Here is a 15,023-nt window from a genome sequence, read left to right on the forward strand (position 1 = left end):
TCTCTCCCATACCCCTTTTACTGTGAGGCGGTACACCACAGTGAAAGAGGTAAGGCTGCATAGTGAAAGAGGTAAGGCTACAGTGGCCGGGGTGGTTGGAACAGTCGCTGCCATGCCCTGCCATGGTATGGGGATCACAACGTCCGTCATGTCAAGGGTACAGCCACCGTGCGTTGGAAGCCTGGCTCCGAGATGGGGGCTCGGGCGAGGCGGCGTTGGCGCCCGAGCCCAAGAGGGGTCGGGCGAGGCGGAACTTGCGCCCGAGGACAAGGGGTCGGGCGAGTTAAAGCTTGCGCTTGAGGCCAAAGGGGTCGGGCGAGGCGGAACCCGCGCCTGAGCCCTGGCGATCTTGGGTGTTCTGCTTTGTTCCCCGACCCTTTTTCTGTATTTTTTATCTCTTTAACTTGGGTATCCCTTTTTATGGTACCCAACACAACTAATAAGTGGTCATTTATACATGAACCATATTGCTCTTGTTTATACCCATATAATTCATAGAAGAACTATGAATCAACTTTTGGAAGATATAGTATTATGGTATTGCATACCATTAATTAAGCACACATTGGTGAACAGTGTGATTTTGAACAATAAAGTTCAAAATTTGGCATTATAAGGGGGAGCATATTTTCATTGAATCTACCTGAAGGTAAACCACTAGAATTACAAAGATCAAGTAGATTATATTTGCTAAAATATTGAAGTTTATGCATAAATCATGAAGATAAATATCTATTCATGAAGAATAGAATATCCTGAATAATACATGACCACGAAAGTTAAATGTTGTACTCTTTTTTCCTATGTGAGTTTTTACTTGAAGGTTTCTCACACAAGGTTTTTAACGAGACAACATGTGCAATGCAATTAACGAATGTGATGTACTCTTTTCTCCGAGAACCGTTTTTTCCCATTGAATTTTCGGATGGAGTTTTTAATGAGGCATGTGCATATCATGGTAATCGTCCAAGGGGGAGTGTTGTAAAACATATGGACTTGATCCTAGAAGGAAAGGAGAAGGAGGAATCCTAATCCTAGTCCATTTGTATGTGGGCTCTTACCAAAACTCTTAGGCCTTGGCATGACTATATATATATGTGGGAGCTCTATGTTGTAATCACCAATATTAAGAGAAATAAAGAATAGTCTCCCTATCTTGTGTCTATTTGTTCTCTACTTTCATGTACTATGTTGATCATGAGAGACGGAGAGGGAAAGGTCCTAACCGCTGGCAACATGTTTTATAACAGTTTAGATGCACCCAAAAACCCAAAACTTTACAAGATTCCTCATTACATCGAATCTTGTGGCACATGCATGGAGCATTAAATAAAAATAAAAAAATAACTAATTGCACAGTTTACCTGTAAATCGCGAAACAAATCTTTTAAGCCTAGTTACTTTATGATTGGAAAATGTTTGTCAAATAAAGACAAAAGTGCTAACAAGGCCTTAACCTCGCGCCCGGCCAATTTATACAGCCAGTCCAAGCATCGTGTTGCGTTGCCTGCGTTTCTACTGCCCAGTGTGAGTCCTCTCCTAATAAAGCCCCGCGCGCCGGGCCGGCCTCTACGTCGACATGCCGCCGATCCGGGTGCTGACGGCGCTAGACCAGGCGCGCACGCAGTACTACCACTTCAAGGCCATCGTCATCGCCGGCATGGGCCTCTTCACCGACTCGTACGACCTCTTCTGCATCGCGCCCGTCATGAAGCTCATCGGCCGTGTCTACTACGCGCCTGCTGCGCACCCCAGCAGGTACGTCGACGACGATGGCCGCCGCCCCGGCCCGGGCGTCACGCCGCCCGCCGTGGTGTCCGCCACTGTGGGCGTGGCGCTGCTGGGCGCCGTGGCCGGGAACCTGGTGTTCGGCGGCCTGGGCGACCGCGTGGGCCGGCGCCGCGTCTACGGCGCGTCGCTGCTCCTCATGCTGTGCGCCTCCGCGGGGAGCGGCTTCTCCGTGTGCCGCACCCGCGGCTGCGCGCTCGCCAGCCTCTGCCTCTTCCGCTTCCTCCTCGGCGTCGCCGTCGGCGGCGACTACCCGCTCTCCGCCACCATCATGTCCGAGTTCGCCAACCGCCGCACGCGTGGCGCCTTCATCGCTGCCGTCTTCTCCATGCAGGGCTTCGGGATCCTCGCCAGCTCCGCGGTCACCATGGCCGTCGCCGCCGCGTTCGACCGCTACACGGGACGCCGCGCCCCGTTCGACGACACGCCCGAGGCCGCCGACCTCGCCTGGCGGATCATACTCATGATCGGAGCCGTACCCGCCGCCGTCACCTTCTACTGGAGGATGGCCATGCCCGAGACGGCCAGGTATGTGCGCGTACGAAGCCATTCATTTCGATTTTCGATGAGCCCAATGATTAACTCGGCGGCGGCGCGCTGTAAAGTTACGTACTACGAACGCAATGGTTCGAATTGGGCTTAAATAGTGGCCGTACGTACGTGCTCTTGCCTTTTTATAAAGTGGCAGCCAAGATTAGACGTGCAAGCATTAACATTATAGTTAGTAATAGTAATGGTTCGAATTGAGCTTCACACGATGAACTGAAAACATGCTACTGTACTACTCCTATTAAGTAGTTGCGTAGAAATTGTAAAAGAAAAACGGGAATAGGTTTTAGGTGTTGATGTACTCATGTCACTTGCATATACTCCCTCCGTCCCAAAAACAGTGTCGTTTTAGAATTTCAGACATTTTATTTGATCATCCATCTTATTTATTTTTTTAGTAAATACTATATATTTTGTTAAGACTAGCTTATTTTATCATTAGAGATGCTTTACTAATGATTTATTTATTTCATAATTTACAAAAAGAATTTAAATAAAACAAATGTTCAAATATGTTGTCTAAAAGTTAAAAACATTACTTTTTTAGACAGAGGGAGTACACAGATAAATAAAGGCCGAGTAGAAGAATATATTGTGTGTTAAAAAAAACTCAAGCCGCGAGGGGATGACGTTCCCTACACTCTGGTCGGGTCTTTTACTGTCAAACCTGAAATTCGCTCAAAGAATAATCAAACTCAGAACCTAAGAGCAACTCCAGTAGTAGCCTCAAAATAAGACCCCTAATTTTAATTTGGGTGCTCCCCCAACTTTTTAGGGCTCTATTTTTTTGCTTTAACTCCAACAGCAGCACCCAAATTTAGGCCCCAAACCTATTCCGATAGAGAATGACAGAAGGGGTCTACTCATCATTATTTTTTTTTTCTTCCTCTTTTTTCTTCCTTTGGACACGGACACAATTGGAGTACTGATCTGACGACCATATAGTGTCATGCACGTGCAAGAGAAGAGAGAGGGAGTGCGCGCTAGGGCTAGAACACGTGATGGAGGATGGGGGCTGTCCTGTTGGGCCAACCAGAATGGAGTCTGTGGGAGTAATATGGGTGTCCACCCAAATATGGAGTTTAGAGTAGGGGCCTGCTAGAGTAATGTTTTTTTTGTCTAGGCACATATATAGAGGTCCTACTCGAGTTGCTTGAGGTGCCGTTAAAACCACCTAAACAACTCAGCTAAGACCCTTTGGCATACTGCGTGTTAAGAAGTGGTCACCTCTCTTCCTTGCAGCCCATTGGTCTGGAAGTAAGTATGTGTGTCACCTATGCGGCCATACACCAGCAATCAGGGCGGTTCGGCTAGTATAGTAAGCGGCTTGGCATCATTTTTAAGCTCAACTTGCCAGTCGTCACGATTATGAAATTACGAGTATGTCTGACCTACGACCTTCCAATCATGTAATTCAACTCTTCTGTATTAGCATCACTTGTAATACTAAGGCATTATATATACATATATTCCCTCCGTCCCAAAAAGAGTGATGTTTTTGACTTTTAAAAATCGTGTTTGACCGTTCGTTTTATTCAAAAATTTTATATAACACTAGTACAAAAGTGCTCAAAGCCAGCGGTGGAACATAATTTTTACAGACGGTTTTAATTAAAAAACGCCTGTGGAAAAAATGAGGCTTACCCGACTACAAAACCGCCTGTGAAAATCAATTTTTACAGGCGGTTTTTCTAACAAAACCGCCTGTAGAAATATATAGAAATAATTTGAACTTGATTCTTTTGAGCTTTTCAAATGACCTCGTTTGAAAAAACCGTCAAAATAAAAGTCGTAGATCTTAAAAAGTTATGAAACTTTGTAGTTGATAATTTTTTCATTTGAAATCATCTTGTCATCGAAAACTACGTTTGAATTTCTCAAATTTGAAATCCAAATTTTGTAAATGACCTCGGATGAAGGAACTACCAATATAAAAGTTGTAGGTCTTAAAAAGTTGTAAAACTTTGTAGTTGACGACTTTTTCATTTGAATCCGTTTATGGCCTCAAATAATCAATTTATGCTTAGTTTATGATAGTATGTGGGGAATTAAACTCTATTACAAACACAAGTGAGTGATAGGTGGAGTGGTAGAGGAGGGTACGCGCGAGGGTGAGGTCTCAGATTCTCGAATCCCACTTACCGCGTAGCACGCGATTTTACGTGAAAAAATACGTGACTTGCGACTTGCGACGGAGGCGGGCGGGCAGATAGCCAGTGAGCCTTCCCTGTATTAAAATCTTTTTTTCCTATTTTTAAAAACCGATTTCATATTTTTTACCAAAAGTTCTCAGTTACCCACCCGTGGAAAAATTTATTTCCACAGGCCACCAAACACAGGCGGTTCGCCAAACCGCCTGTAAAAAGGGGTTTAGAACCGCCTGTATAGTAGTACTAGTGTAAATTATAAAATAAATAAATCATTAGTAAAGTATCTTTAATGATAAAATAGGTCTTAACAAAATATATAATATTTATGTAAAAATTTTAAATAAGATGGATGATCAAACAAAATGTCTGAAATTCTAAAACGACACTCTTTTTGGACGGATGGAGTAGATGATAATATACTCGTAATCCAAAGCATCACTTTCTGACTTGCGAGACTACGACCGTAGATGATAATAATGTGGATCTATCTTAGTAGACCAGCAGGTTCGTCGAGGATCACACCTGTACTGAACAAAAGAGTTCAGACGTCTTTCTCCAATCTATTTTATTTTTAATCACTTTATTAAGACTATCTCCAACAACAACGTCCAAAATATGTAGTCTTATTCGACCTTTAGATAGCGCTAGAGTCAAAGCGTTCAATACTCATACAACATCTTCTCTAATAATATGATCCAAAAAAGAATCATTTCTGCAAATAGATTTTTAGGAGAGAGGATACACATATTTAACTTGTGCCTCTCAACAACCTAAAATGGATCTCTCATGTAGGTAGTCTGTTGGATGCTGATTTTGGGTTTGTGGCTATTTATTTTAGGTTTGCGTTTCCGTATATGGGTTACTTGTTAAAGATAGCCTAAGGAATTAGAGAGCAGCTGTGTCTTTCAGTGTGAGCACGTGTCCACTCACGCAGTATTGACTGGAGTCAAGGCTTTTCTCACCATAACAACTTCTAGCTAGAATATTCTTTTCTACTTCTCTACGTTACATTGGATTGGGGAACAACAACAGCTTAAGAGTGTCATCTGAAGAAATTAGTCGTGTCGTCCTTCTATTGCATTCTTTAATGTTACGTTTTATCTAGTGCGAACTATTATATGTAGTTAACTAATTCGGAAGAGTTTTGTTGTGATCCCTATGTGACAGTGTCGTAGGGGAAGCTTGTTGAGCGAACCATAGGAGATCCAACGTAAACGAACATAAAACATAGTTCGATATCTCTAGTGTATGCATCGATTTGTGGGTCCTATAATAGTAGAAAAAAGGTATATTCTTTCCTCTGTTTGCTCTCATTATCATCCGTAGTCATCACTCATCAGCGTAGAGTGCAACAGCAAAGCAAGATATACTATTTTATATGCGGCTCAGAGCGAATTACTTGTAGAAGTTGATTTTGGTTCTAAAAACCACGGTTCGGTGGCCACAATGCTGATGGTTCGATCTGAACAATACATGTTCCAATTTTAAACCGCATTGGAGCTGCTTTAAGAGTCATATTAGTCATGGCCTATGTTTACTAGGATTATGTGTTATATTTTCTCTCTCTTAAGATGCAATTAGAAAATAATATTGGAGCTACGATAGTAGCATGGTGTTTTGGTTCTTCTATGTACACAACTTTTACTATGTATCTAGACATATCATATACCTAGGTGAATAGCAAAAGCTATGTATCTACTGTTGGTCTGATTATTGGATCCAAATTCAAATCTGGAACTAGCAGCTTGGCCCTTGGCCGCTTGGATTGAAAGAAAATTAATGCAATGGCTTAGTTTGTACAAAACTCTGCCAATGCTTTTATAGGCAGAGGATCTTCCACTTGCTCTAACATATTCTAATCACTAAAGTGGATGCTGAGTATATTCCTGCTACTAGAGATTTAGAAGCCAAGGAAAGTAAAAGTACAGAAAAGTAAGACACAAGTGCTTTAGCACTAGACTTATCTAGCATTTCTCCCTCTAAGACTTGTGTCAAGCACTGAAGGTGATCTGTTGTAGCCCAATACCCTCCCTCATCTCCTAGAACTTAGACTTCCCTAGTGACTTGGTGAGAATATTAACCAGCTAATCAGTAGTGGCAATGTGGCTGGTCTTGATGCTCCCATCCTCCAAGCAACCCCTTATGAAGTGGTACTTAATGTGAATGTGCTTGCTCCTCTCACAAAAGATAGGGTTCTTGGCCACAGCTAGAGACAGATTTGTTGTGCACCGGCCCTTGGCCACTTGGATTGAAAGAAAATACAAGGGCTTAGTTTTTACAAAGACTCTGCCCCTGTTTTTATAGGCAGACGGCCTCCCACTTGCTCCAGCATATTTTGACCATTAAAGTGTATGCTGAGCATATTCCTACTACTAGGTTTGGAAGCCAAGAAAAGTAAAAGTGCAGAAAAGCAAGATACAAGTGCTTTAGCACTAGGCTTATCTAACATTTCTCCCCGTAAACTTTGATACCTAGATTGTTGGCCCGGTTGGATCTCATATTCAGATCTAGAACTACTAGAGGGCAGTTTGGCCCTTGGTCGCTTGGATTGAAAGAAAATGCAATGGCTTAGTTTTACAAAGACCATGCCTCTAGGCAGAGGGTCTCTCACTTGCTCTAGTATATTCTAACAACTAAAATGCATGGATGCTAAGCATATTCCTGCTAGTGGGCTTGGAAGCCAAGAAAAGTAAAAGTACAAAAAAAATAAGATACAAGTGCTTTAGCAGTAAGCTTATATCTAACATCTACAAAAGCCAATCTTAGGTTATTGTTACCATCAATGCAAAATGCTAGAAAATATATATAACATATCGCAAGACATATTGGTAAATAAGATAACAATATCAATCAACTGAAATCTAGGATTGATAAATACCCTTACTCCTAGAATCTAGAACGTGTTCTGTTCTTCACTCAATAGTCTGTCTTTTTTAGAATTTTTTTGCTAAGCTTAGTGGTTGAGTCAATGGACTAGGTTTTGGTCCCCATGTTCCATTCGCCGCACGGCATTTTACCACAGATCAACTCAAATATATGAGTCTACTACTTGGCCAAAGGCTCGCATCAGCTTGGCCAAACCAGGTTTGATGTTCGGTAGCAGTAGCACCAAGAAATCCCTAGTAATCTTGCCTGCTAGAGTAAGGAAAATATTGCTAGCCTCGATGAGTCAAATTGGCTCGCTTACCCCGGCAAGGTTTTTTACGATGTTGTGCGCTTGTCTCTACCCATTCTCAGATACTGAGTAATAGACACCCTCTAACTGTTAAAATCAGATAAAATTGGCCAATACAAATTCCATATGTGGTTTCCTATTTTCTAAATCTAAAAACAATAAAAATCATGTTGGATCTCTAAAAGTTGATAATTAATTTACTTTTACATAAAAATATGTAGCTAGTTTCAGTTTTCTTCAAAAGATGTTATCCAATTGTTGATGCTTTATTTAGAGTTGTTTTGATCTTATTTGTTTTAAATAAATAAACAAATAAATAACGAGCAAGATTACAAGTAATATAGGAATAGAAACAAAAATAAACCAACTCCAATATAAGTATATATAGATCATAAATGAGCAGATAACATTTTTAGAATAAAATTGGTACTAGCCGAATTTTTTCCTAGATATTACTCCCTCCATCCCAAATTATAAAACGTTTTACTTTTTTTTACACCAAGTTTGATCATTCGTCTTATCCAAAATTTATACAAAATATCACTTCTTTTATCGTAGCTTGGTTTATTAATAAAAGTTTTTCAACAATAACTTAAATTTGACTATGTTTGTTCAAATTTTTTGAATAAGATGAGTGGACAAACTTGAGGTCAAAAAAGTCAACCATCTTATAATTTGAGATGAAGTTAGTACTCCCTATTGCTTCCAAATCTGTTGTCAACCAATTATAAATAAAACAGTTCTAGAAAGAAATAAACTAGTTCTAAACAAGTATATATAGATCATAAATTAGCAGACAACATTTTCAGAAGAAAATTGCTAGTAGTTTGATATTTTTTCCAGATTACTCCCTATTGCTTCCAAATATGTTATCAACCAGTTCTAAATATAACAGTTTTAGAAAGAATAAACTAGTTCCAAGTATATAGATCATAAATGAGCAGATAACATTTTTAGAACAAAATTAGTACTAGTTTGATATTTTTCTAGATTACTCCCTATTGAAAATGTTATCAACCAATTCTAAATAAATATAGTTTTAGAAAGAAATAAACCCATCCCCTGTTTGGTTTCTTTTGCTAAATTTTAACTAGCTAAACTTTAGTGACTTTAGTAGCTAAGCTTCTAAACACACTAACTAAAAAGAAGCTAAAATATTTTAGTCCCACTAGTCACTCAAGAGTAGCTAAAATAGTTTTAGCTAGCTAAAATTTAGTAATGGGAACCAAACAGACTCATAGATCATAATAAAGAGCCAATAACATTTTATTTAAGGTAAAATAAATGAGTATGAATATACCTAGTTTTTTAAAAATAATATGGTTTTTAGAGATAATACCAAAACTTTTATTAATAAAAAAATATAAAACCACCCATGAAATTGGTCAGAGTCTAGTTTCTACTAGATGGTGTCTTTTGGTCTGTTTGTTTGGATGAAAAGTCATAACTAAAAATATTATTTACTAATTTGTTTTGAGAGAAAAATATTGACTGACAGATTAGCAAATAAGCTCAAGCGAACAGGCTTTATCTGTTTTTATAGCTTAGTGAAAACCGGACCAACTTTACTACCCCTAATAAAAGGCTAAAATCGCTAAAAGGTTCCTACAACCCACTGATGTTTAACTGTAAAGTAGAACCTTCACCTCCCTTGAGAGGGCACGTGGCAGGGATGTTTGTTTCGGCTAAACAAGTTTAGTCCTGTCACATCGAATTTTGGATAACAAATAGATGTATTAAACATAGGCTAATTGTAAAACTAATTACACAAATGGAGGTTAATTTGTAAGACAAATCTATTAAGTCTAATTAGTCTATGGTTTAACAATAAGATGCTATATAAAAATTTGCTAATGATGAATTAATTAGTCTTAATAAATTTATGGCACTAATTAGTCTTCTTATATGCTAATCTTTAGTATCCGAATGCCAATGTGATAAGGACTAAACTTTTGTCCTGGATCAAAACACTAGCCCTTGACGACCGAAGTACAACCAGTGATCGATAGTGACACCGCAAATTTTATACATGTTTCCATACTGATTTTTACATAATATACTTTTATGATAATATCAGCAAGACTGAGAATGGAGATGCCCCTCCCCGCGGTTCATCTCTAGTGTAATTTAATGAGCTAAATAGACAATTTTTTTCATATTTTTTCTTTAGTTCATTTAATTACACTATAGAAGAACCACACCGTTTGGAGCACTATTCCCATCTTTAAGCAAGATCAATCAATCACAGTTCATACCAATTTTACATGATATACTTTTACGATAACTGCAGGTTTACGGCGCTTGTGGAGCACGACGTGGTGAAGGCAACCAACGACATCGGCCGCGTGCTCGGCGACCTCGACCTGGCCTCGAACACCGAGGAGGAGGTGGCCGCCTTCCGCCGCGCGACTCCCCCGGCGCAGTTCGGCCTCACGACGGCGTCGTCGTACGGCCTCTTCTCGCGCCGCTTCCTCCGGCGGCACGGCCGGGACCTCTTGGCGTGCGCGTCGGCGTGGTTCCTTGTCGACATCCCCTACTACAGCAGCACGCTGTTCCAGTCCCAGATCTACCGACCGTGGTTCCCGCCGGCTGAGCACGCGAACGCGTTCCAGGAGGCCTTCAACGTGGCCAAGTTCCAGGCCATCATCGCCGTTGCGTCCACCATCCCGGGCTACTTCGTGGCCGTGCTCCTCATCGACCGCGTGGGCCGACGCCGGCTCCAGATGGCCGGGTTCTTCCTCATGGCCGTCTTCCTCTTCGCGCTCGCCGGACCGTACGACCGCTACTGGCGCGGCCACGCCACGGACGCCTGGTACAAGGTGCTCTACGCGCTCACCTTCTTCTCCGCGAACCTCGGGCCCAACACCACCACCTTCATCCTGCCCGCCGAGCTCTTTCCGGCGAGATTCCGATCCACGTGCCACGGGATATCTGGCGCGGCGGGGAAACTCGGCGCGCTCGTCGGCGCCATCGGCTTCCTGTGGGCGTCACAGGACCGGGACAGGAGCAAAGTGCTGGCAGGGTACGAGCCAGGCATCGGCATGATGTACGCCCTGATTGTCCTTGGCGGGATCTGCCTGCTCGGCCTCGCCGTCACCTACTTGTTCACGCCGGAGACCATGAGGCGGTCGCTGGAGGAGAACGAGAGCCAAGCTGCGGAAGGCGACGCCGGCCAGGGCTTCCAGGAACTTGGTGAGCTACCAAAGAGCCCGGCATCCATGGTGAGCTCGCACGTCAGCTCGTCGCCAATCCATCCACACCGGTTTTCTGTCTGAAACTGAAATAGTGAAACAGGGGTTGGTTTTTTCTTCTGTCTGTATGTGCGAAATGCAGATGTATACGAACAGCCATTGGTGCACGTAATAAGTTTCATTGGCGATTTAGGTAAAGTAGTTCAAAAATAAAAAAAATTATCAAGAAAAGCTTCGGCTTGCCTGTTTCAGTATTTTTTTTGATATAAATGTTCCACAAAGTTGTACTCACGCGTAACCAATATTTACAATCAAACAACGAGCAACTTTGAACATCATTCAGCAAGCAATTTTCATGTGACCAATTTAACTGACACCTCCTATAAGACGTTCGCTCTGTAGAGACAACAAATTACCCCCACATCACAAGACATTTGGGACTGTTTATCCATATGTTGACAGATTTGTGTTGTCAAAATCGGTCAGTTTTTTTACCAATCAAATCATTACAAAATACGATAGATAGATGTATCAACAAATCTGTCAAATTGCATGAAAGTAGCCCAAGATCAGTTAACGGGTATGAGGAATAACCAGCCTCAATTGTACAGGATACCAGGATGAGCATGGCCACCGGTGAACACGAGCGCGATCGCTGTGCCGGCCCGCTGCAAGGGAGCAAAAGCCAACGCAGAGTTAGAGTTCCGCAATACACAGTGCAAATCAACGCATTATATTTATTCTATAAATTTAATCTAGATGGTGATGCGCACGATGAATTTATTCTATAAATTTTAGTAAAATCAACCCATTTCTCACTCATATATACTAATTATTAGCTTATAGAGGAATAAACTGGTGATTGATCAACCCATCCCATTCCATAAACCAAATAAAAAAGTGAGGAGTGGGAAGATGATGAATCACCCCATTCTTCAAATCAAACACACCTAAAGGTACAACGAAAATACATATCTTAAAACAATCCAATGCATATAAATCTAACAGATTAGCATATAGAGTGTATTTTCTATATTTCCAAGAGTAGTTACTCTCATCTTCAATAAAACACATTATATATATATATATACTAATTTATCAGTTTGAGTATGTCTATATACTTATTTTAAGATACTTCAAATCTTAGTACGCAAAACATTTTCGAAAAGAATTCATACTTTTTAATATATTACTAAGATACCATTGTAGTACTATATAAAATAATCATGACCATATACTTTTCATACTTGATATAGATACTAATCTAGATGGTTAATATGATCATATATTATATCTAGGTACACTTTGTCGGGCCATATATGCCCTAAATGTAGAGATATATATACTCATGGAAGAGAGGTAATAATTTCCCATTTAGCAGAAATAAGAGGGTGTTTAGTTCCTCTTTTATCCTAAAAAATATGGTTTTGGTTTATCATTTTGCATAATAAAATTAAACATCATACAATTTTTTCTGCAAAATAGTTGTCATTCTTCATTTTAGATTTTGGCATGTAAAGGCAAAAAAAACCCCAAAAGAGCGTCTAGAGGCCATAGTGCGGGCAATAAATTCTGCATTAGACGAAACTAAACATAACTCTAAAAAATTTAGTATTTTATATTTTATCATTTTAAAATAATTGACATTTTATATTTTACATTTCATAGGAACAGGCCCTAAATATTTAAACAGATAAATAAATAGAAAAATTTCTACAAGTTTCCCCTGGTCCACAGGCGAAAGAGGCCCAACTGCCCACGTCAGACATGGGCATCAGCATATTTTTTTTGCCCTTTTCCATGAACCTAGAGAGGCATCAGCAGTTCAGCACCTGTGGGCTGTGGCGGGCGGCGCTTGCGTTTCTCTTCCTCCCAAAATCTCGCATCCAGCGGCTATAGTTGGCCACCGTGCCGTGCTGACACGGCACGCGGCACGGCGTGCCGGCACGGCACTCCATCGTGCTGTGCCGTGCGGCCGTGCCGTGTCTAGCCGTGCTATGGACCAGGCCTGCGGCCCACGGCACGGCACATGGGCTGCTTTTCCGTGTCGTGCCGCCCATGGGCCACGGCCAATTGCGCCGTGCCGTGTCAGCCCACGGCCCGTCAGTTGAACAAAGTGTTCACTTTTATTTTGACACAACAAAGAACAACATAATTATAAGAAAATGATACATATATGTCAAAATGAGCTGATGTGCAATACTGCCTCATTAAAAACCTTTCTAGGTAAAACTCACCCTTGTGAGAAACCCTAGAAAGGAAAAGAGTACAGCCAGCTCAAAGTCAAAGTTCAACAACAACAATCACAAGTCTTAGTTGTTCTATCCTATTACAAATTTACAATAGCCAACATCAGTGGCAAGGCAACTGGCAGATTGAGTTCACAAAGAGGAAGCAGGACTTCTATCCTATTACAAAAGGCCAATAGGGAACTTGCATCATAAGCCAATCCAAAAGTGCCTCCTCATGTTCATTATGACTCAATCAACAGCCAATCCAAAAATATCTGCAAATAAAACTTGTCAACTTGCTTGATCGATGTAAATGTAAACAAGGTAAGTAGATGATGATGACTACCTTCAGAGGTGGCAGGTGCACTTCTTCTAACCGCCAGCTCCAGCAGCAGCACCACCGCTGCCTTCTCCTTCATCCAGGAATAAGCTGTCGAACAACTCCTCTAGGCCCTTGTCCTCAGGTGCATGCTGTTCTTTTCTGGCCCCTTGGTCCCAGTCCTTCAGGCAGGTGAGCATCTCCACATGCTCAGGCAACAAGCGCTGCCGCCGGTCTTCGAGTATCCTGGCTGTACAGCTGAAACTGGACTCCGAAGACATAGTAGATACAGAAACAGACATGATATCGCGAGCCATAATCGATAAGATAGGATAAGTTAGCTTGTGGTCACGCCACCATAGCAGTATGTCAAATGAGTCCCCCCAATCATTGAGAGGGTCACTGTCCAAGTATGCTAACAGCTCATTAACACCACAACTAGATTGAGTAGATGAAGAGGAGGGGCCAGATGATGCATCAGGACCTCCATAGATCTTTCCCCATGCCTGCTTGCTTTTACCTGAATGAGCAGTAGGCATTGCAGGCCTCTCGGGTCGAGGAGCTTCACCAAATTTCTCCTGATACTTGCTAAACAATCTGGTAAGTTGAGCTTTCACATCACCATAGTATAAACTATAACTATAAGAGGTACCAGTATATTGAGCAAGTAATTCAAGCACATTAAAGAACCCTTTCATCTTAGCTCGAGGATCAAGAATGAATGCATAAGAATACAACAGAGGGATTGTCTTCCAATATTTAAGGAACTTATTTTTCATAGGAATTGCAATGCTTCTGAAATTCTCATCATGTTCAGCTTTATGCAAATGCTCAGCAAAGTCAAGCAAATGATGCAACATAAGTGGAGCAGTGGGATAGTAAACACCAGACAGAACAACAGTTGCATCATAAAACAGTTGCAGGAACTTCATGATCTGCTCAGCCACATACCAGTGTAGGGGAGTCAACAATGTTTCACCATAATTAGAGTTGCACCACACAGAAAATACATCTTTATATGGCAGCAAATGCTTAAGCATCAAATAGGTAGAATTCCATCTAACATCCATATCTAAGCCAAATTTTCTAGGTCTAATACCCTGAGCATTACAGTAATTCTTAAACAAAGCAATTCTGGTATTAGAGGAATTCAGAAAGTTTATTGCAGTTCTGAAAGCATCAAGATAGGGATCAAACCTCTTTAAGCCAGACTTAACAATCAGATTAATAATATGGCATGCACGACGCTGATGCACAAGCAAATACTTGACTTTGAGAGGATCATCCCTCGTAGGTGCAGGATAAGATCCCATGTAACCAAAGAAGATAGGTTCCAAGATTTCAAAAGCCTTAGTATTAGCTGAAGCATTATCAAGAGACACAGCAAAGACCTTATCAATCAAACCAAACTCTTCAACTACACTGGCTATTTTTTCAGCTATGTTCTCAGCAGTATGTGCTGCATCAATGAGCCTAAACCCAATAACTTTTTTATGCAACTCCCAATCAGCACCAACATAATGAGCAACAACAGAAATATAATCCTCCTTAGCATTACCAGACCAGATATCAGATGTTAAAGCAACAGATGAACAAGAAGGCATCAAAGAATTCTTAAGC

At 41.2% G+C, this 15,023-nt stretch overlaps 1 protein-coding gene across 1 annotated transcript; it reads left to right on the top strand.

Annotated features, from left to right (window-relative positions):
- Positions 1,527-11,084, top strand: LOC8078266 (probable inorganic phosphate transporter 1-10). The gene is made up of 2 exons (XM_002436921.2): positions 1,527-2,316; positions 9,953-11,084. Exons 1-2 carry the CDS (start codon positions 1,580-1,582, stop codon positions 10,935-10,937), a joined length of 1,722 nt encoding a protein of 573 aa, XP_002436966.1. The 5' UTR covers positions 1,527-1,579; the 3' UTR covers positions 10,938-11,084.

The sequence above is a fragment of the Sorghum bicolor genome, chromosome 10 (genome assembly GCF_000003195.3).
Source record: "Sorghum bicolor cultivar BTx623 chromosome 10, Sorghum_bicolor_NCBIv3, whole genome shotgun sequence".
Classification (NCBI taxonomy): Eukaryota; Viridiplantae; Streptophyta; class Magnoliopsida; order Poales; family Poaceae; genus Sorghum; species Sorghum bicolor.

Coding starts and splice junctions, on each gene's coding strand:
- LOC8078266 (XM_002436921.2), top strand. CDS start 1,580: ATGCCGCCGATCCGGGTGCTGACGGCGCTAGACCAGGCGCGCACGCAG. Junction 2,317..9,952: donor GCCATGCCCGAGACGGCCAG/GTATGTGCGCGT, acceptor CGATAACTGCAG/GTTTACGGCGCTTGTGGAGC.